General features: G+C 46.5%; 1 protein-coding gene across 1 annotated transcript in view; it reads right to left on the reverse strand.

Annotated features, from left to right (window-relative positions):
• gpn1 (GPN-loop GTPase 1) overlaps window positions 1-23,637 on the reverse strand; it is a 74,819-nt gene that overhangs the window by 25,726 nt on the left and 25,456 nt on the right. The window contains exon 8 of the mRNA XM_060830713.1: window positions 19,128-19,173. Within this exon, the coding sequence (XP_060686696.1) occupies window positions 19,128-19,173 (46 nt within the window). The remainder of the gene's footprint in view (window positions 1-19,127; window positions 19,174-23,637) is intronic.

The following is a 23,637-nucleotide window of genomic DNA, read 5'->3' on the forward strand; positions in this document are numbered from 1 at the left end:
CATGCTGGCTATCCCTGATCACGTTATTCCTACCCAGATGTTCATAAATCTTATCCCTTACCATTCTCTCTAAGACTTTGCCCACCACTGAAGTCAGACTCACTGGCCTATAGTTACTAGGGCTATCCCTACTCCCTTTCTTGAACAATGGGACCACATTCGCTATCCTCCAGTCCTCTGGTACTATTCCCGTTGACAACGACGACATAAAAATCCAGGCCAATGGCTCTGCTATCTCCTCCCTAGCTTCCCATAGGATCCTGGGGTAAATGCCATCAGGCCCAGGAGACTTATCTATATTCATCCTTTCCAATATTCCCAAAACCTCTTCCCTGCATATTTCCAGGGCATCCATTCTAATTATTTGTGATTCCATATTCACATCAGCAACAGTGTCCTGTTCCTGAGTGAATACTGATGAAAAGTACTGATTTAATGTCTCTCCAATCTCCTCCGCCTCCACACACAACTTCCCACTACTATCCTTGACTGGACCGATACCTACCCTAGTCATCCTTTTATTCTTGACATACCTATAGAAAGCCTTTGGGTTTTCCCTAATCCTACCAGCTAAAGACTTTTCATGTCCCCTTCTCGCTTCTCTTAGCTCCCTCTTTAGCTCCTTCCTGGCTACCTTATAACTCTCAATCGCCCCTACTGAACCTTCACGCCTCATCTTTACATATGCCGCCTTCTTCCCTTTCACAAGGGACTCCAATTCCTTACTAAACCACGGCTGCCTCACAAGGCCCTTTACACCATGCCTGACTGGTACATACCTATCGAGGACACGCAGTAGCTGCTCCTTGAACACTCCCCACATCTCATTAGTGTTCTTCTCTTGAAGCCTGTTTTTCCAATCCACACATCCTAAGTCATGCCTCACTGCATCATAATTTCCCTGCCCCCAGCTATAGCTCTTGCCCTGCGGCGCACGATTATCCCTCTCCATCACTAAAGTAAAAGTCACCGAGTTGTGGTCACTGTCCCCGAAGTGCTCACCTACCTCCTAATGATCAGTGTCCAGTCACAGGAACAGGGTAATGATCAGTGTCCAGTCACAGGAAGAGGGTAATGATCAGGGTCCAGTCACAGGAACGGGGTAATGATCAGGGTCCAGTCACAGGAACGGGGTAATGATCAGGGTCCAGTCACAGGAACGGGGTAATGATCAGGGTCCAGTCACAGGAACGGGGTAATGATCAGTGTCCAGTCACAGGAACGGGGTAATGATCAGTGTCCAGTCACAGGAACGGGGTAATGATCAGTGTCCAGTCACAGGAACGGGGTAATGATCAGTGTCCAGTCACAGGAACAGGGTAATGATCAGTGTCCAGTGACAGGAACAGGGTAATGATCAGTGTCCAGTCACAGGAACAGGTTAATGATCAGTGTCCAGTCACAGGAACAGGGTAATGATCAGTGTCCAGTCACAGGAACAGGGTAATGATCAGTGTCCAGTCACAGGAACAGGGTAATGATCAGTGTCCAGTCACAGGAACAGGGTAATGATCAGTGTCCAGTCACAGGAACGGGGTAATGATCAGTGTCCAGTCACAGGAACGTGGTAATGATCAGTGTCCAGTCACAGGAACAGGTTAATGATCAGTGTCCAGTCACAGGAACAGGGTAATGATCAGTGTCCAGTCACAGGAACAGGGTAATGATCAGTGTCCAGTCACAGGAACAGGTTAATGATCAGTGTCCAGTCACAGGAACAGGGTAATGATCAGTGTCCAGTCACAGGAACAGGTTAATGATCAGTGTCCAGTCACAGGAACAGGGTAATGATCAGTGTCCAGTCACAGGAACAGGGTAATGATCAGGGTACAGTCACAGGAACAGGGTAATGATCAGTGTCCAGTCACAGGAACAGGGTAATGATCAGGGTCCAGTCACAGGAACAGGTTAATGATCAGGGTCCAGTCACAGGAACAGGGTAATGATCAGTGTCCAGTCACAGGAACAGGGTAATGATCAGTGTCCAGTCACAGGAACAGGGCAATGATCAGTGTCCAGTCACAGGAACAGGGCAATGATCAGTGTCCAGTCACAGGAACAGGGCAATGATCAGTGTCCAGTCACAGGAACAGGGCAATGATCAGTGTCCAGTCACAGGAACAGGTTAATGATCAGGGTACAGTCACAGGAACGGGGTAATGATCAGTGTCCAGTCACAGGAACGGGGTAATGATCAGTGTCCAGTCACAGGAACGGGGTAATGATCAGTGTCCAGTCACAGGAACAGGGTAATGATCAGTGTCCAGTGACAGGAACAGGGTAATGATCAGTGTCCAGTCACAGGAACAGGGTAATGATCAGTGTCCAGTCACAGGAACAGGGTAATGATCAGTGTCCAGTCACAGGAACAGGGTAATGATCAGTGTCCAGTCACAGGAACAGGGTAATGATCAGTGTCCAGTCACAGGAACGTGGTAATGATCAGTGTCCAGTCACAGGAACGGGGTAATGATCAGTGTCCAGTCACAGGAACGTGGTAATGATCAGTGTCCAGTCACAGGAACAGGTTAATGATCAGTGTCCAGTCACAGGAACAGGGTAATGATCAGTGTCCAGTCACAGGAACAGGGTAATGATCAGTGTCCAGTCACAGGAACAGGTTAATGATCAGTGTCCAGTCACAGGAACAGGGTAATGATCAGTGTCCAGTCACAGGAACAGGTTAATGATCAGTGTCCAGTCACAGGAACAGGGTAATGATCAGTGTCCAGTCACAGGAACAGGGTAATGATCAGTGTCCAGTCACAGGAACAGGGTAATGATCAGGGTCCAGTCACAGGAACAGGTTAATGATCAGGGTCCAGTCACAGGAACAGGGTAATGATCAGTGTCCAGTCACAGGAACAGGGTAATGATCAGTGTCCAGTCACAGGAACAGGGCAATGATCAGTGTCCAGTCACAGGAACAGGGCAATGATCAGTGTCCAGTCACAGGAACAGGGCAATGATCAGTGTCCAGTCACAGGAACAGGTTAATGATCAGGGTACAGTCACAGGAACAGGGTAATGATCAGTGTACAGTCACAGGAACAGGGTAATGATCAGTGTCCAGTCACAGGAACAGGATAATGATCAGTGTCCAGTCACAGGAACAGGGTAATGATCAGTGTCCAGTCACAGGAACAGGGTAATGATCAGTGTCCAGTCACAGGAACGTGGTAATGATCAGTGTCCAGTCACAGGAACAGGGTAATGATCAGGGTCCAGTCACAGGAACAGGGTAATGATCAGGGTCCAGTCACAGGAACAGGTTAATGATCAGTGTACAGTCACAGGAACGTGGTAATGATCAGGGTCCAGTCACAGGAACCGGGTAATGATCAGTGTCCAGTCACAGGAACAGGGTAATGATCAGTGTCCAGTCACAGGAACAGGGTAATGATCAGTGTACAGTCACAGGAACGTGGTAATGATCAGGGTCCAGTCACAGGAACAGGGTAATGATCAGTGTACAGTCACAGGAACAGGGCAATGATCAGGGTCCAGTCACAGGAACAGGGTAATGATCAGGGTCCAGTCACAGGAACGTGGTAATGATCAGTGTCCAGTCACAGGAACAGGGTAATGATCAGTGTCCAGTCACAGGAACAGGGTAATGATCAGTGTCCAGTCACATGAACAGGATAATGATCAGTGTCCAGTCACAGGAACAGGATAATGATCAGTGTCCAGTCACAGGAACAGGATAATGATCAGTGTCCAGTCACAGGAACAGGGTAATGATCAGTGTCCAGTCACAGGAACAGGGTAATGATCAGTGTCCAGTCACAGGAACAGGATAATGATCAGTGTCCAGTCACAGGAACAGGGTAATGATCAGAGTCCAGTCACAGGAACAGGGTAATGATCAGTGTCCAGTCACAGGAACAGGGTAATGATCAGTGTCCAGTCACAGGAACAGGATAATGATCAGAGACCAGTCACAGGAACAGGGTAATGATCAGAGTCCAGTCACAGGAACAGGGTAATGATCAGTGTCCAGTCACAGGAACAGGGTAATGATCAGTGTCCAGTCACAGGAACAGGGTAACGATCAGTGTCCAGTCACAGGAACAGGGTAATGATCAGTGTCCAGTCACAGGAACGTGGTAATGATCAGTGTCCAGTCACAGGAACGTGGTAATGATCAGTGTCCAGTCACAGGAACAGGGTAATGATCAGTGTCCAGTCACAGGAACAGGGTAATGATCAGTGTCCAGTCACAGGAACAGGATAATGATCAGTGTCCAGTCACAGGAACAGGATAATGATCAGTGTCCAGTCACAGGAACAGGGTAATGATCAGTGTCCAGTCACAGGAACAGGATAATGATCAGTGTCCAGTCACAGGAACAGGATAATGATCAGTGTCCAGTCACAGGAACAGGGTAATGATCAGTGTCCAGTCACAGGAACAGGGCAATGATCAGTGTCCAGTCACAGGAACAGGGCAATGATCAGTGTCCAGTCACAGGAACAGGGCAATGATCAGTGTCCAGTCACAGGAACAGGGCAATGATCAGGGTCCAGTCACAGGAACAGGGCAATGATCAGGGTCCAGTCACAGGAACAGGGTAATGATCAGGGTACAGTCACAGGAACAGGGTAATGATCAGTGTCCAGTCACAGGAACAGGATAATGATCAGTGTCCAGTCACAGGAACAGGGTAATGATCAGGGTCCAGTCACAGGAACAGGGTAATGATCAGGGTCCAGTCACAGGAACAGGGTAATGATCAGGGTACAGTCACAGGAACAGGGTAATGATCAGTGTCCAGTCACAGGAACGTGGTAATGATCAGTGTCCAGTCACAGGAACAGGGTAATGATCAGTGTCCAGTCACATGAACAGGATAATGATCAGTGTCCAGTCACAGGAACAGGATAATGATCAGTGTCCAGTCACAGGAACAGGGTAATGATCAGTGTACAGTCACAGGAACAGGGTAATGATCAGTGTACAGTCACAGGAACAGGGTAATAGAACATAGAAGGATACAGCGCAGTACAGGCCCTTCGGCCCTCGATGTTGCGCCGACCGAATCCTACCTAACCTATACTAGCCCAATAACTTCCAAATGCCTATCCAATGCCCGCTTAAATGACCATAAAGAAGAAGAGTTCACCACTGATACGGGCAGGGCATTCCATGAACTCACAACCCGCTGTGTGAAGAATCTACCCCTAACATCTGTCCTATACCTACCACCCCTTAATTTAAAGCTATGTCCCCTAGTAATACCTGACTCCATTAGCGGTAAAAGGTTCTTAGTATCTACCCTATCTAAACCCCTAATCATCTTATACACTTCTATCAGATCTCCCCTAAACCTTCTCTTCTCCAATGAGAACAGCCCCAAGTGCCTCAGCCTTTCCTCATAAGATTTTCCTACCATTCCAGGCAACATCCTGGTAAACCTCCTCTGCACTCGTTCTAAAGCTTCCACATCCTTCCTATAGTATGGCGACCAAAACTGCACACAATACTCCAGATGAGGCCGCACCAGAGTCTTATACAACTGCAACATGACCTCAGGACTCCGGAACTCAATTCCTCTGCCAATAAAGCCCAGTACACCATATGCCTTCCTCACAGCACTATTTACCTGGGTGGCAACTTTCAGAGATCTGTGTACATGGACACCAAGATCCCTCTGCTCATCCACACTACCAAGTAGCCTACCATTAGCCCAGTAATCCATCATCTTGTTATTCCTACCAAAGTGAACGACTTCGCACTTAGCTACATTGAATTCCATTTGCCACATTTCCGCCCAGCTCTGCAACTTATCTATATCCCGCTGTAACCTACCACTTCCTTCCTCACTATCCACAACTCCACCGACTTTTGTGTCATCCGCAAACTTGCTTACCCAGCTTTCAAGTCCTTCCTCTAGATCATTTATAAAGATAACAAAAAGCAATGGTCCCAAAACAGATCCTTGTGGTACACCGCTAGTAACTGCGCTCCAAGATGAACATAATCCATCAACTACTACCCTCTGTCTCCTTCCAGCCAGCCAATTCCTAATCCAAACCTCTAATGTATCCTCAATGCCATACCTCCGAAGTTTTAGCATTAGCCTACCATGGGAAACCTTATCGAACGCCTTACTAAAATCCATATACACAACATCTACTGCTTTACCCTCATCCACTTCCTTGGTCACCTTCTCAAAGAACTCAATAAGGTTTGTGAGGCACGACCTGCCCTTCACAAAACCATGCTGGCTATCCCTGATCACGTTATTCCTACCCAGATGTTCATAAATCTTATCCCTTACCATTCTCTCTAAGACTTTGCCCACCACTGAAGTCAGACTCACTGGCCTATAGTTACTAGGGCTATCCCTACTCCCTTTCTTGAACAATGGGACCACATTCGCTATCCTCCAGTCCTCTGGTACTATTCCCGTTGACAACGACGACATAAAAATCCAGGCCAATGGCTCTGCTATCTCCTCCCTAGCTTCCCATAGGATCCTGGGGTAAATGCCATCAGGCCCAGGAGACTTATCTATATTCATCCTTTCCAATATTCCCAAAACCTCTTCCCTGCATATTTCCAGGGCATCCATTCTAATTATTTGTGATTCCATATTCACATCAGCAACAGTGTCCTGTTCCTGAGTGAATACTGATGAAAAGTACTGATTTAATGTCTCTCCAATCTCCTCCGCCTCCACACACAACTTCCCACTACTATCCTTGACTGGACCGATACCTACCCTAGTCATCCTTTTATTCTTGACATACCTATAGAAAGCCTTTGGGTTTTCCCTAATCCTACCAGCTAAAGACTTTTCATGTCCCCTTCTCGCTTCTCTTAGCTCCCTCTTTAGCTCCTTCCTGGCTACCTTATAACTCTCAATCGCCCCTACTGAACCTTCACGCCTCATCTTTACATATGCCGCCTTCTTCCCTTTCACAAGGGACTCCAATTCCTTACTAAACCACGGCTGCCTCACAAGGCCCTTTACACCATGCCTGACTGGTACATACCTATCGAGGACACGCAGTAGCTGCTCCTTGAACACTCCCCACATCTCATTAGTGTTCTTCTCTTGAAGCCTGTTTTTCCAATCCACACATCCTAAGTCATGCCTCACTGCATCATAATTTCCCTGCCCCCAGCTATAGCTCTTGCCCTGCGGCGCACGATTATCCCTCTCCATCACTAAAGTAAAAGTCACCGAGTTGTGGTCACTGTCCCCGAAGTGCTCAGCTACCTCCTAATGATCAGTGTCCAGTCACAGGAACAGGGTAATGATCAGGGTCCAGTCACAGGAACAGGGTAATGATCAGGGTCCAGTCACAGGAACAGGGTAATGATCAGGGTCCAGTCACAGGAACGGGGTAATGATCAGGGTCCAGTCACAGGAACGGGGTAATGATCAGGGTCCAGTCACAGGAACGGGGTAATGATCAGGGTCCAGTCACAGGAACGGGGTAATGATCAGTGTCCAGTCACAGGAACGGGGTAATGATCAGTGTCCAGTCACAGGAACGGGGTAATGATCAGTGTCCAGTCACAGGAACAGGGTAATGATCAGTGTCCAGTCACAGGAACAGGGTAACGATCAGTGTCCAGTCACAGGAACAGGGTAATGATCAGTGTCCAGTCACAGGAACAGGGTAATGATCAGGGTACAGTCACAGGAACAGGGTAATGATCGTGTCCAGTCACAGGAACGTGGTAATGATCAGTGTCCAGTCACAGGAACGTGGTAATGATCAGTGTCCAGTCACAGGAACAGGGTAATGATCAGTGTCCAGTCACAGGAACAGGGTAATGATCAGTGTCCAGTCACAGGAACAGGATAATGATCAGTGTCCAGTCACAGGAACAGGATAATGATCAGTGTCCAGTCACAGGAACAGGGTAATGATCAGTGTCCAGTCACAGGAACAGGGTAATGATCAGTGTCCAGTCACAGGAACAGGATAATGATCAGTGTCCAGTCACAGGAACAGGGTAATGATCAGTGTCCAGTCACAGGAACAGGGCAATGATCAGTGTCCAGTCACAGGAACAGGGCAATGATCAGTGTCCAGTCACAGGAACAGGGCAATGATCAGTGTCCAGTCACAGGAACAGGGCAATGATCAGGGTCCAGTCACAGGAACAGGGCAATGATCAGGGTCCAGTCACAGGAACAGGGTAATGATCAGGGTACAGTCACAGGAACAGGGTAATGATCAGTGTCCAGTCACAGGAACAGGATAATGATCAGTGTCCAGTCACAGGAACAGGGTAATGATCAGGGTCCAGTCACAGGAACAGGGTAATGATCAGGGTCCAGTCACAGGAACAGGGTAATGATCAGGGTACAGTCACAGGAACAGGGTAATGATCAGTGTCCAGTCACAGGAACGTGGTAATGATCAGTGTCCAGTCACAGGAACAGGGTAATGATCAGTGTCCAGTCACATGAACAGGATAATGATCAGTGTCCAGTCACAGGAACAGGATAATGATCAGTGTCCAGTCACAGGAACAGGGTAATGATCAGTGTACAGTCACAGGAACAGGGTAATGATCAGTGTACAGTCACAGGAACAGGGTAATAGAACATAGAAGGATACAGCGCAGTACAGGCCCTTCGGCCCTCGATGTTGCGCCGACCGAATCCTACCTAACCTATACTAGCCCAATAACTTCCAAATGCCTATCCAATGCCCGCTTAAATGACCATAAAGAAGAAGAGTTCACCACTGATACGGGCAGGGCATTCCATGAACTCACAACCCGCTGTGTGAAGAATCTACCCCTAACATCTGTCCTATACCTACCACCCCTTAATTTAAAGCTATGTCCCCTAGTAATACCTGACTCCATTAGCGGTAAAAGGTTCTTAGTATCTACCCTATCTAAACCCCTAATCATCTTATACACTTCTATCAGATCTCCCCTAAACCTTCTCTTCTCCAATGAGAACAGCCCCAAGTGCCTCAGCCTTTCCTCATAAGATTTTCCTACCATTCCAGGCAACATCCTGGTAAACCTCCTCTGCACTCGTTCTAAAGCTTCCACATCCTTCCTATAGTATGGCGACCAAAACTGCACACAATACTCCAGATGAGGCCGCACCAGAGTCTTATACAACTGCAACATGACCTCAGGACTCCGGAACTCAATTCCTCTGCCAATAAAGCCCAGTACACCATATGCCTTCCTCACAGCACTATTTACCTGGGTGGCAACTTTCAGAGATCTGTGTACATGGACACCAAGATCCCTCTGCTCATCCACACTACCAAGTAGCCTACCATTAGCCCAGTAATCCATCATCTTGTTATTCCTACCAAAGTGAACGACTTCGCACTTAGCTACATTGAATTCCATTTGCCACATTTCCGCCCAGCTCTGCAACTTATCTATATCCCGCTGTAACCTACCACTTCCTTCCTCACTATCCACAACTCCACCGACTTTTGTGTCATCCGCAAACTTGCTTACCCAGCTTTCAAGTCCTTCCTCTAGATCATTTATAAAGATAACAAAAAGCAATGGTCCCAAAACAGATCCTTGTGGTACACCGCTAGTAACTGCGCTCCAAGATGAACATAATCCATCAACTACTACCCTCTGTCTCCTTCCAGCCAGCCAATTCCTAATCCAAACCTCTAATGTATCCTCAATGCCATACCTCCGAAGTTTTAGCATTAGCCTACCATGGGAAACCTTATCGAACGCCTTACTAAAATCCATATACACAACATCTACTGCTTTACCCTCATCCACTTCCTTGGTCACCTTCTCAAAGAACTCAATAAGGTTTGTGAGGCACGACCTGCCCTTCACAAAACCATGCTGGCTATCCCTGATCACGTTATTCCTACCCAGATGTTCATAAATCTTATCCCTTACCATTCTCTCTAAGACTTTGCCCACCACTGAAGTCAGACTCACTGGCCTATAGTTACTAGGGCTATCCCTACTCCCTTTCTTGAACAATGGGACCACATTCGCTATCCTCCAGTCCTCTGGTACTATTCCCGTTGACAACGACGACATAAAAATCCAGGCCAATGGCTCTGCTATCTCCTCCCTAGCTTCCCATAGGATCCTGGGGTAAATGCCATCAGGCCCAGGAGACTTATCTATATTCATCCTTTCCAATATTCCCAAAACCTCTTCCCTGCATATTTCCAGGGCATCCATTCTAATTATTTGTGATTCCATATTCACATCAGCAACAGTGTCCTGTTCCTGAGTGAATACTGATGAAAAGTACTGATTTAATGTCTCTCCAATCTCCTCCGCCTCCACACACAACTTCCCACTACTATCCTTGACTGGACCGATACCTACCCTAGTCATCCTTTTATTCTTGACATACCTATAGAAAGCCTTTGGGTTTTCCCTAATCCTACCAGCTAAAGACTTTTCATGTCCCCTTCTCGCTTCTCTTAGCTCCCTCTTTAGCTCCTTCCTGGCTACCTTATAACTCTCAATCGCCCCTACTGAACCTTCACGCCTCATCTTTACATATGCCGCCTTCTTCCCTTTCACAAGGGACTCCAATTCCTTACTAAACCACGGCTGCCTCACAAGGCCCTTTACACCATGCCTGACTGGTACATACCTATCGAGGACACGCAGTAGCTGCTCCTTGAACACTCCCCACATCTCATTAGTGTTCTTCTCTTGAAGCCTGTTTTTCCAATCCACACATCCTAAGTCATGCCTCACTGCATCATAATTTCCCTGCCCCCAGCTATAGCTCTTGCCCTGCGGCGCACGATTATCCCTCTCCATCACTAAAGTAAAAGTCACCGAGTTGTGGTCACTGTCCCCGAAGTGCTCAGCTACCTCCTAATGATCAGTGTCCAGTCACAGGAACAGGGTAATGATCAGGGTCCAGTCACAGGAACAGGGTAATGATCAGGGTCCAGTCACAGGAACAGGGTAATGATCAGGGTCCAGTCACAGGAACAGGGTAATGATCAGGGTCCAGTCACAGGAACGGGGTAATGATCAGGGTCCAGTCACAGGAACGGGGTAATGATCAGGGTCCAGTCACAGGAACGGGGTAATGATCAGTGTCCAGTCACAGGAACGGGGTAATGATCAGTGTCCAGTCACAGGAACGGGGTAATGATCAGTGTCCAGTCACAGGAACAGGGTAATGATCAGTGTCCAGTCACAGGAACAGGGTAACGATCAGTGTCCAGTCACAGGAACAGGGTAATGATCAGTGTCCAGTCACAGGAACAGGGTAATGATCAGGGTACAGTCACAGGAACAGGGTAATGATCGTGTCCAGTCACAGGAACGTGGTAATGATCAGTGTCCAGTCACAGGAACGTGGTAATGATCAGTGTCCAGTCACAGGAACAGGGTAATGATCAGTGTCCAGTCACAGGAACAGGGTAATGATCAGTGTCCAGTCACAGGAACAGGATAATGATCAGTGTCCAGTCACAGGAACAGGATAATGATCAGTGTCCAGTCACAGGAACAGGATAATGATCAGTGTCCAGTCACAGGAACAGGGTAATGATCAGTGTCCAGTCACAGGAACAGGGTAATGATCAGTGTCCAGTCACAGGAACAGGATAATGATCAGTGTCCAGTCACAGGAACAGGGTAATGATCAGTGTCCAGTCACAGGAACAGGGCAATGATCAGTGTCCAGTCACAGGAACAGGGCAATGATCAGTGTCCAGTCACAGGAACAGGGCAATGATCAGTGTCCAGTCACAGGAACAGGGCAATGATCAGGGTCCAGTCACAGGAACAGGGCAATGATCAGGGTCCAGTCACAGGAACAGGGTAATGATCAGGGTACAGTCACAGGAACAGGGTAATGATCAGTGTCCAGTCACAGGAACAGGATAATGATCAGTGTCCAGTCACAGGAACAGGGTAATGATCAGGGTCCAGTCACAGGAACAGGGTAATGATCAGGGTCCAGTCACAGGAACAGGGTAATGATCAGGGTACAGTCACAGGAACAGGGTAATGATCAGTGTCCAGTCACAGGAACGTGGTAATGATCAGTGTCCAGTCACAGGAACAGGGTAATGATCAGTGTCCAGTCACATGAACAGGATAATGATCAGTGTCCAGTCACAGGAACAGGATAATGATCAGTGTCCAGTCACAGGAACAGGGTAATGATCAGTGTACAGTCACAGGAACAGGGTAATGATCAGTGTACAGTCACAGGAACAGGGTAATAGAACATAGAAGGATACAGCGCAGTACAGGCCCTTCGGCCCTCGATGTTGCGCCGACCGAATCCTACCTAACCTATACTAGCCCAATAACTTCCAAATGCCTATCCAATGCCCGCTTAAATGACCATAAAGAAGAAGAGTTCACCACTGATACGGGCAGGGCATTCCATGAACTCACAACCCGCTGTGTGAAGAATCTACCCCTAACATCTGTCCTATACCTACCACCCCTTAATTTAAAGCTATGTCCCCTAGTAATACCTGACTCCATTAGCGGTAAAAGGTTCTTAGTATCTACCCTATCTAAACCCCTAATCATCTTATACACTTCTATCAGATCTCCCCTAAACCTTCTCTTCTCCAATGAGAACAGCCCCAAGTGCCTCAGCCTTTCCTCATAAGATTTTCCTACCATTCCAGGCAACATCCTGGTAAACCTCCTCTGCACTCGTTCTAAAGCTTCCACATCCTTCCTATAGTATGGCGACCAAAACTGCACACAATACTCCAGATGAGGCCGCACCAGAGTCTTATACAACTGCAACATGACCTCAGGACTCCGGAACTCAATTCCTCTGCCAATAAAGCCCAGTACACCATATGCCTTCCTCACAGCACTATTTACCTGGGTGGCAACTTTCAGAGATCTGTGTACATGGACACCAAGATCCCTCTGCTCATCCACACTACCAAGTAGCCTACCATTAGCCCAGTAATCCATCATCTTGTTATTCCTACCAAAGTGAACGACTTCGCACTTAGCTACATTGAATTCCATTTGCCACATTTCCGCCCAGCTCTGCAACTTATCTATATCCCGCTGTAACCTACCACTTCCTTCCTCACTATCCACAACTCCACCGACTTTTGTGTCATCCGCAAACTTGCTTACCCAGCTTTCAAGTCCTTCCTCTAGATCATTTATAAAGATAACAAAAAGCAATGGTCCCAAAACAGATCCTTGTGGTACACCGCTAGTAACTGCGCTCCAAGATGAACATAATCCATCAACTACTACCCTCTGTCTCCTTCCAGCCAGCCAATTCCTAATCCAAACCTCTAATGTATCCTCAATGCCATACCTCCGAAGTTTTAGCATTAGCCTACCATGGGAAACCTTATCGAACGCCTTACTAAAATCCATATACACAACATCTACTGCTTTACCCTCATCCACTTCCTTGGTCACCTTCTCAAAGAACTCAATAAGGTTTGTGAGGCACGACCTGCCCTTCACAAAACCATGCTGGCTATCCCTGATCACGTTATTCCTACCCAGATGTTCATAAATCTTATCCCTTACCATTCTCTCTAAGACTTTGCCCACCACTGAAGTCAGACTCACTGGCCTATAGTTACTAGGGCTATCCCTACTCCCTTTCTTGAACAATGGGACCACATTCGCTATCCTCCAGTCCTCTGGTACTATTCCCGTTGACAACGACGACATAAAAATCCAGGCCAATGGCTCTGCTATCTCCTCCCTAGCTTCCCATAGGATCCTGGGGTAAATGCCATCAGGCCCAGGAGACTTATCTATATTCATCCTTTCCAATATTCCCAAAACCTCTTCCCTGCATATTTCCAGGGCATCCATTCTAATTATTTGTGATTCCATATTCACATCAGCAACAGTGTCCTGTTCCTGAGTGAATACTGATGAAAAGTACTGATTTAATGTCTCTCCAATCTCCTCCGCCTCCACACACAACTTCCCACTACTATCCTTGACTGGACCGATACCTACCCTAGTCATCCTTTTATTCTTGACATACCTATAGAAAGCCTTTGGGTTTTCCCTAATCCTACCAGCTAAAGACTTTTCATGTCCCCTTCTCGCTTCTCTTAGCTCCCTCTTTAGCTCCTTCCTGGCTACCTTATAACTCTCAATCGCCCCTACTGAACCTTCACGCCTCATCTTTACATATGCCGCCTTCTTCCCTTTCACAAGGGACTCCAATTCCTTACTAAACCACGGCTGCCTCACAAGGCCCTTTACACCATGCCTGACTGGTACATACCTATCGAGGACACGCAGTAGCTGCTCCTTGAACACTCCCCACATCTCATTAGTGTTCTTCTCTTGAAGCCTGTTTTTCCAATCCACACATCCTAAGTCATGCCTCACTGCATCATAATTTCCCTGCCCCCAGCTATAGCTCTTGCCCTGCGGCGCACGATTATCCCTCTCCATCACTAAAGTAAAAGTCACCGAGTTGTGGTCACTGTCCCCGAAGTGCTCAGCTACCTCCTAATGATCAGTGTCCAGTCACAGGAACAGGGTAATGATCAGGGTCCAGTCACAGGAACAGGGTAATGATCAGGGTCCAGTCACAGGAACAGGGTAATGATCAGGGTCCAGTCACAGGAACAGGGTAATGATCAGGGTCCAGTCACAGGAACGGGGTAATGATCAGGGTCCAGTCACAGGAACGGGGTAATGATCAGTGTCCAGTCACAGGAACAGGGTAATGATCAGTGTCCAGTCACAGGAACAGGGTAATGATCAGTGTCCAGTCACAGGAACAGGGTAATGATCAGTGTCCAGTCACAGGAACAGGTTAATGATCAGTGTCCAGTCACAGGAACAGGGTAATGATCAGTGTCCAGTCACAGGAACAGGTTAATGATCAGTGTCCAGTCACAGGAACAGGGTAATGATCAGTGTCCAGTCACAGGAACAGGGTAATGATCAGTGTCCAGTCACAGGAACAGGGTAATGATCAGTGTCCAGTCACAGGAACAGGGTAATGATCAGGGTCCAGTCACAGGAACAGGGTAATGATCAGGGTCCAGTCACAGGAACAGGTTAATGATCAGGGTCCAGTCACAGGAACAGGGTAATGATCAGTGTCCAGTCACAGGAACAGGGTAATGATCAGTGTCCAGTCACAGGAACAGGGTAATGATCAGTGTCCAGTCACAGGAACAGGGTAATGATCAGGGTCCAGTCACAGGAACAGGGTAATGATCAGGGTCCAGTCACAGGAACAGGTTAATGATCAGGGTCCAGTCACAGGAACAGGGTAATGATCAGTGTCCAGTCACAGGAACAGGGTAATGATCAGTGTCCAGTCACAGGAACAGGGCAATGATCAGTGTCCAGTCACAGGAACAGGGCAATGATCAGTGTCCAGTCACAGGAACGTGGTAATGATCAGTGTCCAGTCACAGGAACGGGGTAATGATCAGTGTCCAGTCACAGGAACGTGGTAATGATCAGTGTCCAGTCACAGGAACAGGTTAATGATCAGTGTCCAGTCACAGGAACAGGGTAATGATCAGTGTCCAGTCACAGGAACAGGGTAATGATCAGTGTCCAGTCACAGGAACAGGTTAATGATCAGTGTCCAGTCACAGGAACAGGGTAATGATCAGTGTCCAGTCACAGGAACAGGTTAATGATCAGTGTCCAGTCACAGGAACAGGGTAATGATCAGTGTCCAGTCACAGGAACAGGGTAATGATCAGTGTCCAGTCACAGGAACAGGGTAATGATCAGTGTCCAGTCACAGGAACAGGGTAATGATCAGGGTCCAGTCACAGGAACAGGGTAATGATCAGGGTCCAGTCACAGGAACAGGTTAATGATCAGGGTCCAGTCACAGGAACAGGGTAATGATCAGTGTCCAGTCACAGGAACAGGGTAATGATCAGTGTCCAGTCACAGGAACAGGGCAATGATCAGTGTCCAGTCACAGGAACAGGGCAATGATCAGTGTCCAGTCACAGGAACAGGGCAATGATCAGTGTCCAGTCACAGGAACAGGGCAATGATCAGTGTCCAGTCACAGGAACAGGTTAATGATCAGGGTACAGTCACAGGAACAGGGTAATGATCAGTGTACAGTCACAGGAACAGGGTAATGATCAGTGTCCAGTCACAGGAACAGGATAATGATCAGTGTCCAGTCACAGGAACAGGGTAATGATCAGTGTCCAGTCACAGGAACAGGGTAATGATCAGTGTCCAGTCACAGGAACAGGGTAATGATCAGTGTCCAGTCACAGGAACGTGGTAATGATCAGTGTCCAGTCACAGGAACAGGGTAATGATCAGGGTCCAGTCACAGGAACAGGGTAATGATCAGGGTCCAGTCACAGGAACAGGTTAATGATCAGTGTACAGTCACAGGAACGTGGTAATGATCAGGGTCCAGTCACAGGAACCGGGTAATGATCAGTGTCCAGTCACAGGAACAGGGTAATGATCAGTGTCCAGTCACAGGAACAGGGTAATGATCAGTGTACAGTCACAGGAACGTGGTAATGATCAGGGTCCAGTCACAGGAACAGGGTAATGATCAGTGTACAGTCACAGGAACAGGGTAATGATCAGGGTCCAGTCACAGGAACAGGGTAATGATCAGGGTCCAGTCACAGGAACGTGGTAATGATCAGTGTCCAGTCACAGGAACAGGGTAATGATCAGTGTCCAGTCACAGGAACAGGGTAATGATCAGTGTCCAGTCACAGGAACAGGGTAATGATCAGGGTCCAGTCACAGGAACAGGATAATGATCAGTGTCCAGTCACAGGAACAGGGTAATGATCAGTGTCCAGTCACAGGAACAGGATAATGATCAGTGTCCAGTCACAGGAACGTGGTAATGATCAGGGTCCAGTCACAGGAACCGGGTAATGATCAGTGTACAGTGACAGGAACGTGGTAATGATCAGTGTCCAGTCACAGGAACAGGGTAATGATCAGTGTACAGTCACAGGAACAGGGTAATGATCAGTGTACAGTCACAGGAACAGGGTAATGATCAGTGTACAGTCACAGGAACAGGGTAATGATCAGGGTCCAGTCACAGGAACAGGGTAATGATCAGGGTCCAGTCACAGGAACAGGGCAATGATCAGTGTCCAGTCACAGGAACAGGGCAATGATCAGTGTCCAGTCACAGGAACAGGGTAATGATCAGTGTCCAGTCACAGGAACAGGATAATGATCAGTGTCCAGTCACAGGAACAGGATAATGATCAGTGTCCAGTCACAGGAACAGGGTAATGATCAGTGTACAGTCACAGGAACCGGGTAATGATCAGTGTCCAGTCACAGGAACAGGGTAATGATCAGTGTCCAGTCACAGGAACAGGGTAATGATCAGTGTACAGTCGCAGGAACAGGGTAATGATCATTGTACAGTCACAGGAACCGGGTAATGATCAGTGTCCAGTCACAGGAACAGGGTAATGATCAGTGTACAGTCACAGGAACAGGGTAATGATCAGTGTCCAGTCACAGGAACAGGGTAATGATCAGTGTACAGTCGCAGGAACAGGGTAATGATCAGTGTACAGTCACAGGAACAGGGTAATGATCAGTGTCCAGTCACAGGAACAGGGTAATGATCAGTGTACAGTCACAGGAACAGGGTAATGATCAGTGTCCAGTCACAGGAACAGGGTAATGATCAGTGTCCAGTCACAGGAACAGGATAATGATCAGTGTACAGTCGCAGCAACTGGATATCTCCTGCATGAAAAAGGACCAGGAGGCTCCAGGCATAACAAACCGCTTGTTCAGATGTTAATTTTCCCACTCATCACATTCCCAACAACTGCATGCAGTGGCTACACAGCTCCCTCCCCTTACATCACTCCCGAATCCAATCTCTACATGACAATCACTGCTTAACCTGTCCTCACCCATTCCCTGAATATCTCTCCATATCCTTTCAGCTCATCTTTTTCAAAAACCACTCATATCCTCAACCCCAATTAACTTTTTGCATGTCCATCAAGTAGTTCTCTGCACTGTCCCATAGTTTTTTACTTACCGGAGAGGTTGGATGCACAGTAAAACTCAACATGTGTTATCCCAACAAATATTCCCAGGACAAGTACAGTACTGTTCAGGTATACCTGTAAAACTCCCTCAATACTGTGCCTATCAAACAGTACTGCACGGGGATAGTTAAAGAGTAAAGCTCTGTCTACTCTTTTAAAGTCAAAGTAAAACTACCTTGACATTGGCCCCCATTCCCAGGGACAGCCTGTGGTTAGAGCCAGGAGCAGGAGTTCACAATTCAGCCCCTCGAGCCACAGATTCACAACCCTTTGGAAGCCATTCTCCCTCATCTCGGTTTTCAATCTGCTACCCTTTCTCCTCAAACTATGACCTCACATTCTAGACTACCCCACATAAACAAGCATCCTCTCAATGTCTACTTTGTCAATCTCCTTCAGATATACGTCTCAGTTAGATTTTGTTTCATTATTCTAAACCCCAGCAAGAATAGTCCTAAACTGCTGACTTTCTGCCCAAAACAAACCCCTCCTCTCTGGAATTAATCGAGTGAACATCCTGCCCCAAGAAAGGAGACCAGAGTTGTAAGCAATACTCTAGCCTGCTGTATGATTGAAGGAACACTTCCCCTGTTTTATTCTTAATAAATGACAACCCCCCTGTTGCCTTCCTTATTACCAGCTGTATCTGCATAATAGTGCTCTCTAATTTACATATGAGGACACCCAGGTCCCTCTGCACCAAAGCACTCGGACGTTTCTCTACACTTAGATAATAAGCTGCTTTTCTATTCTCCAATTCAAATGAATAACTTCACATTTATCCACATTAAGCTCAAGAATACAGAATAAAGCTCCCTCTATATTGTCCCCACCAAACACTTCCAGCTTGGGACTTCCAGGATAGGTTCAACATTCACCTAGACACCCAACAAAGTTCCCCATACACTCTGACTAAATGTGGCCAAGATCCACCTTTGAAAGTTCAGTACAAATACAAGTCAGCATTTCCTGCAACCAAGCCCAGCGGTTGTACATCCTGAGTAACTGGTCTGGGACTACCTTGGATCTAGTTATTTTACAGCCCCTAGGTGATTTTAAATCAGTGGGACACACGTGAACATAGATCACTGGAGTGCAAGGTCTCTGTGTGATCCCTATATTGTCCCAACCTAAGTGATTCTTACCTTATTCATGATGACAATGAATGGCAGTCTGGTCTTGTACAGAATACTGAAAGAGGAACAATGGACATTATAATTTAACGCAAAGGCCCTTGTAAAGCCAAAAAAACGTACAACCAACAGACTTTTGTAAAAGATTTACAGAATGAAACAGAGATGAAATACAAAGGGACTGCACTACTAGCAGAGTTGTTTTACAGTCCACACCCCCCCCCCCCCCCCCATTATGGGAGGAAAATCAAATAAATTATTAGGAATAACAATAAGACTGCTGTCAAAGGTTTGACTTAATTGCTGAGGTAGGAAGGAATCTCAAGTGGGAATCCAATTACTATTTTAACTTTGTACAATTTAAGAAAGGAAAATAATTTATACAGAAACCAGAGCATCAGATTACATCAGAGGAAGGTGTCAGAAAGGTGAGGAAAGGATCAACATGACTGTGATGGAAGTACAAAATATTGCCATGGGGGTGACTGAAATGTTGCTGATCTTTAACTAATGACACTACTCAAGCTGCAGACAACATGGACAACACAGAGGTTGCAGCAAACTGAAATTAAGGAGCACATGTGGCTCATACAGGTGTATAAGGGATTAAGAAAAAAAAAGAAAGAATAAGTGTGACAAGAGAGAAACATGACGAGGAGGAGTCAGGACTGTTTAAACCTATCAGTATGAATGAGTTGTGAAATGAGGCATGGGACAAGAGGAAAGGAAACAAGATTTTGGAAATTAGGGGAGACAAACAGAGTCAGAGGCACACAGAATAGAAACAGGCCCTTTGGTCCATCATATCTGTGCTGACTAACAAACACCAAACAACAGTAATTCCATTTACCTGCACTTGGTCTGTAGCCAATCATGTCCTGCAATTTTAAGTGCTCATCCAGATGTTTCTGAAATGTTGGGACAGTACTAGCTGGGTGAGCCATGGGGAATACAGGGTTGCAGGAATAGCGTAGAGTGGAATACTCTTCAGAGAGTTGGTGGGGACTCGATAGGCCAAATGGCATGTTTTCACACTGTAGGGATTCTATGATTCTATAAATACTTGCTTCTACCACCCTCTCATGCAGCACATTCAATATTTCTACCACCGTCTGGGTGAATTTTCGCTCTCTTCATATCTCCTCAAAGCCAGTTGCTCCTCACCATAAACTTACACTGTCAGAAACATCTGCCATGAGGAAGAGACTTTCATGACTTAGTCTGTCTCATAACTTTGGATACCTCAATCAGAACCCCCTCAGCCTCCCGTCATAACTGAGACTTTTCATCCTCAGCAACATCCTGGTTAATCTCCTCTGCACCATCGCCAGTGCAATCACATCTTTCCAACAATGCAGCCAGCAGAACTGCACTAAATATTCCATCTGTGCCCTAACCAATGTTTGTCAAGTTGTAATAGGACTCCCCTGTTCCTATAGTCTATGCCCTGGTTAATGAAGGCAGATATCTCATATACCATCTTCACAAACTGTCTCCCTGTGCTGACTTCTTCAGGGATCTAAGGACCTGTACACCAAGGTCCCTTTGCTCCTCAGTACTCCGTAGGAACCTACCATTCATCGTGGTTATCCTTCCCTTATTACACTTCCCAAAATACAGTTTAAACTCGATCACTGCTCTGCCCAAATTACCAGCTGATCAATAGCAGACTGGCGTCCGAGACCATCCTCCTCACTATCAACACCACCATCAATTTTCATATCATCTGTAAACTTTTACTAATTATCGTGTGACATCCATATCCAAGTGGTTATTGTACATAACAAACAGCAAGGGTCACGGGTCCCAGCACCGATCCCTGTGGTACATCTTGCTGGTCACAGGCTTCCAATTACAATGACTACCCTCTATCATCACCCTTTACTTCTTATTTATAAGCTAGTTTTGGATCCAGTTAGCCAACATGCCTTGCATCCCATGGGCTCTGGTCGTTTGCACCAGCCTTCCATGTGAGACCTTGTCAAAAGCCAACATGAAGTCCATATAAGCCACATCAACTGTGCTACCCTCATCAATATAGTTAGTCACCTCTTCAAAAAAGTCAATTACGTTAATCAGACAGGATCCCCTTTGAACAAATCCATGCTGACTATCCCTGATCAATCTCTGCATTTCAAAAGACTGATTAATCTTGTCCATCAGAATTTCTTTCCAACAATACCCTTTCCATTGATGTCAGATTAACTGCTCTGTAATTACCTGATCTATCCTTGCTGCCCTTCTTCAGCAAAGCAACCCCATTAGCTACCCCCCAGTCAGCTGGCACTTCACCTATGGCCAACAAGGTATTAAGTATCTCTGCCAGGTCAGCAGAAATCTCCTCTCTTGCCTTCCTGGGATATACTTCATCAGGCCCTGGGTATTTGTGCACCTGGATGCCTACTAGCATGTCTCATACCTCCTCCTTAATAGCCATAACATGTTCCAGAATCTCACTGTCCCAAATAGCATTTCCATTCTCTTCTCTGTGAATTCAGATGAGAAGTTCAGTTAAGACCTCACCTGTATCCACTGGCTCCATGCACAGATTGCCTTTTTGGTTTCTAATCTGTTCCATCTTTTTCCTGGTAATCCTCTTACTCTTAATCTACCTTTAAAAAGCCTTGAGGTTTTTCTTGATCTCATTTCTAAAATACATCTTGCCCTCTAAATTTATTTTTTAAACAACCCCCTACCAGGCAAGTTTCCTCATTTCCCTTTAGCAAACTCGCGATGTCCCAGGACATTCAGGGTTCCCTGGACTTCATGCCCTTGCCCTTCGCTCTTACAGAAACACACTGACTCATCTCTTGGAGGACTATCGAGATTGGAACAAAAAGGCATTTTAAAAATTGCATCTGATTCTTTCACACTAAGGCAATCCTAATTAATGTTAGCAAAGTTGAAGCCCCCTCAAACTGGAACCCTGTTTCTCTCACACCTTTCTGCTTACATATGTGTTACCTTTCCTCCCTCTGATTATTGGGAGGCCTGTATTATAATCCCAGCAAGGTAACTGCCCCTTTGTTTATGTCTAAGCTTTACCTAGATGGCCTCATTTGATGACGCTTCTGCAACATCCACCCTCATTACTGCAGTAGTGGTTTCCTTTATCAATACCTCACTCACTTACTTGCCTCTCCACTCCACGTGAAACTACTGTCCCCTGGAATGTTAAGCTGTCATAACTCAGCGATTGCAACAATATCATATTCCAACGTGCTGATCAACTCTAAGTTCATCTGCCTTGCTAATCAAGTTCCTTGCATTCAGATAGATAAGATTTAGTTTTCTACATTTATCACGTACCTTACCCTGCCTATGATTTCTCTGTCTGCTGGACTGTCCTGGCATTTCTTCACAACCGAGTGAGTCTGAATTTATATTTCCTCTGTGCTCCATACCCCCATCAAATCAGTTTAAAACTTCCCCATCAGCATAAGCAAATTCCCAGCGAGGAAACTGGACTCATTCCAGTTTAGGTGCAACCCATTCAACCCCCAGAAGTTGTCCCAATGATCTAAAAGGCACCCTCCTTCACCATCTCTGCAGCGATGTCTTCACCTGACTCATCTTCCATTTCCTGTACTCATCAGCATGTGGCAGGGATTACAATCTCGAAGCATGCCTCTTTAATCTACCCAACTCCCTACACTCATGCTTCAGGAGCTCATTTCTTGTCAACCCCCAACATATTCCATGATTGCTGGTTGTTCATCCTCCCCCTTCTAGATGTTCCACAGCTGCTACTGAACTGGCCGGAAGTGAGATAACAGAGATTGAAATAAATTGAAAGGAAGTATTTAAGATAAGAAGATGGACAGTGTTGAGATCTGACAGAATACACACATGGATCCTATGGAAAATGGAAGACAGACCCAGAAGTTGGACCTTGTTTTGTTGATAAATATGAGCTATGTAACATGCAGAAAGGACAATTCAACTTGTGCAATTATCACTTTAATAAATTACCACTCTGTCATGGTAGGATTTGAACTCAGGTTCCCAGGACATTACTTGGATTTGGATGAACAGACCAGTGATAAGACCACTTGGCCATCACCTACCCTAATATACAATAACAAATTCAAAGTTTGTGAGAAGATTTGTAGCTCGGGTGCTCGTTGTTATGGTTCTGTTCGCCGAGCTGGGAATTTTAGTTGCAAACGTTTTGTCCCCTGTCTAGGTGACTTCCTCAGTGCTTGGGAGCCTCCTGTGAAGCGCTTCTGTGCTGATTCCTCCGGCATTTATAGTGATTTGTCTCTGCTGCTTCCGGTTGTCAGTTGCTGTCCGCTGCAGTGGCCGGTATATTGGGTCCAGGTCGATGTGTTTGTTGATAGAATCAGTGGATGAGTGCCATGCCTCTAGGAATTCCCTGGCTGTTCTCGGTTTGGCCTGCCCTATAATAGTGGTGTTGTCCCAATCGAATTCATGTTGTTTGTCATGTGAGTGTGTGACTACTAACTAGCCACACCAACTAGCCACAAAACGACACGACCAGCTATCCCTAGTAGCCACACAC

The sequence above is a fragment of the Hemiscyllium ocellatum genome, chromosome 10 (assembly GCF_020745735.1).
Source record: "Hemiscyllium ocellatum isolate sHemOce1 chromosome 10, sHemOce1.pat.X.cur, whole genome shotgun sequence".
Lineage (NCBI taxonomy): Eukaryota > Metazoa > Chordata > Chondrichthyes > Orectolobiformes > Hemiscylliidae > Hemiscyllium > Hemiscyllium ocellatum.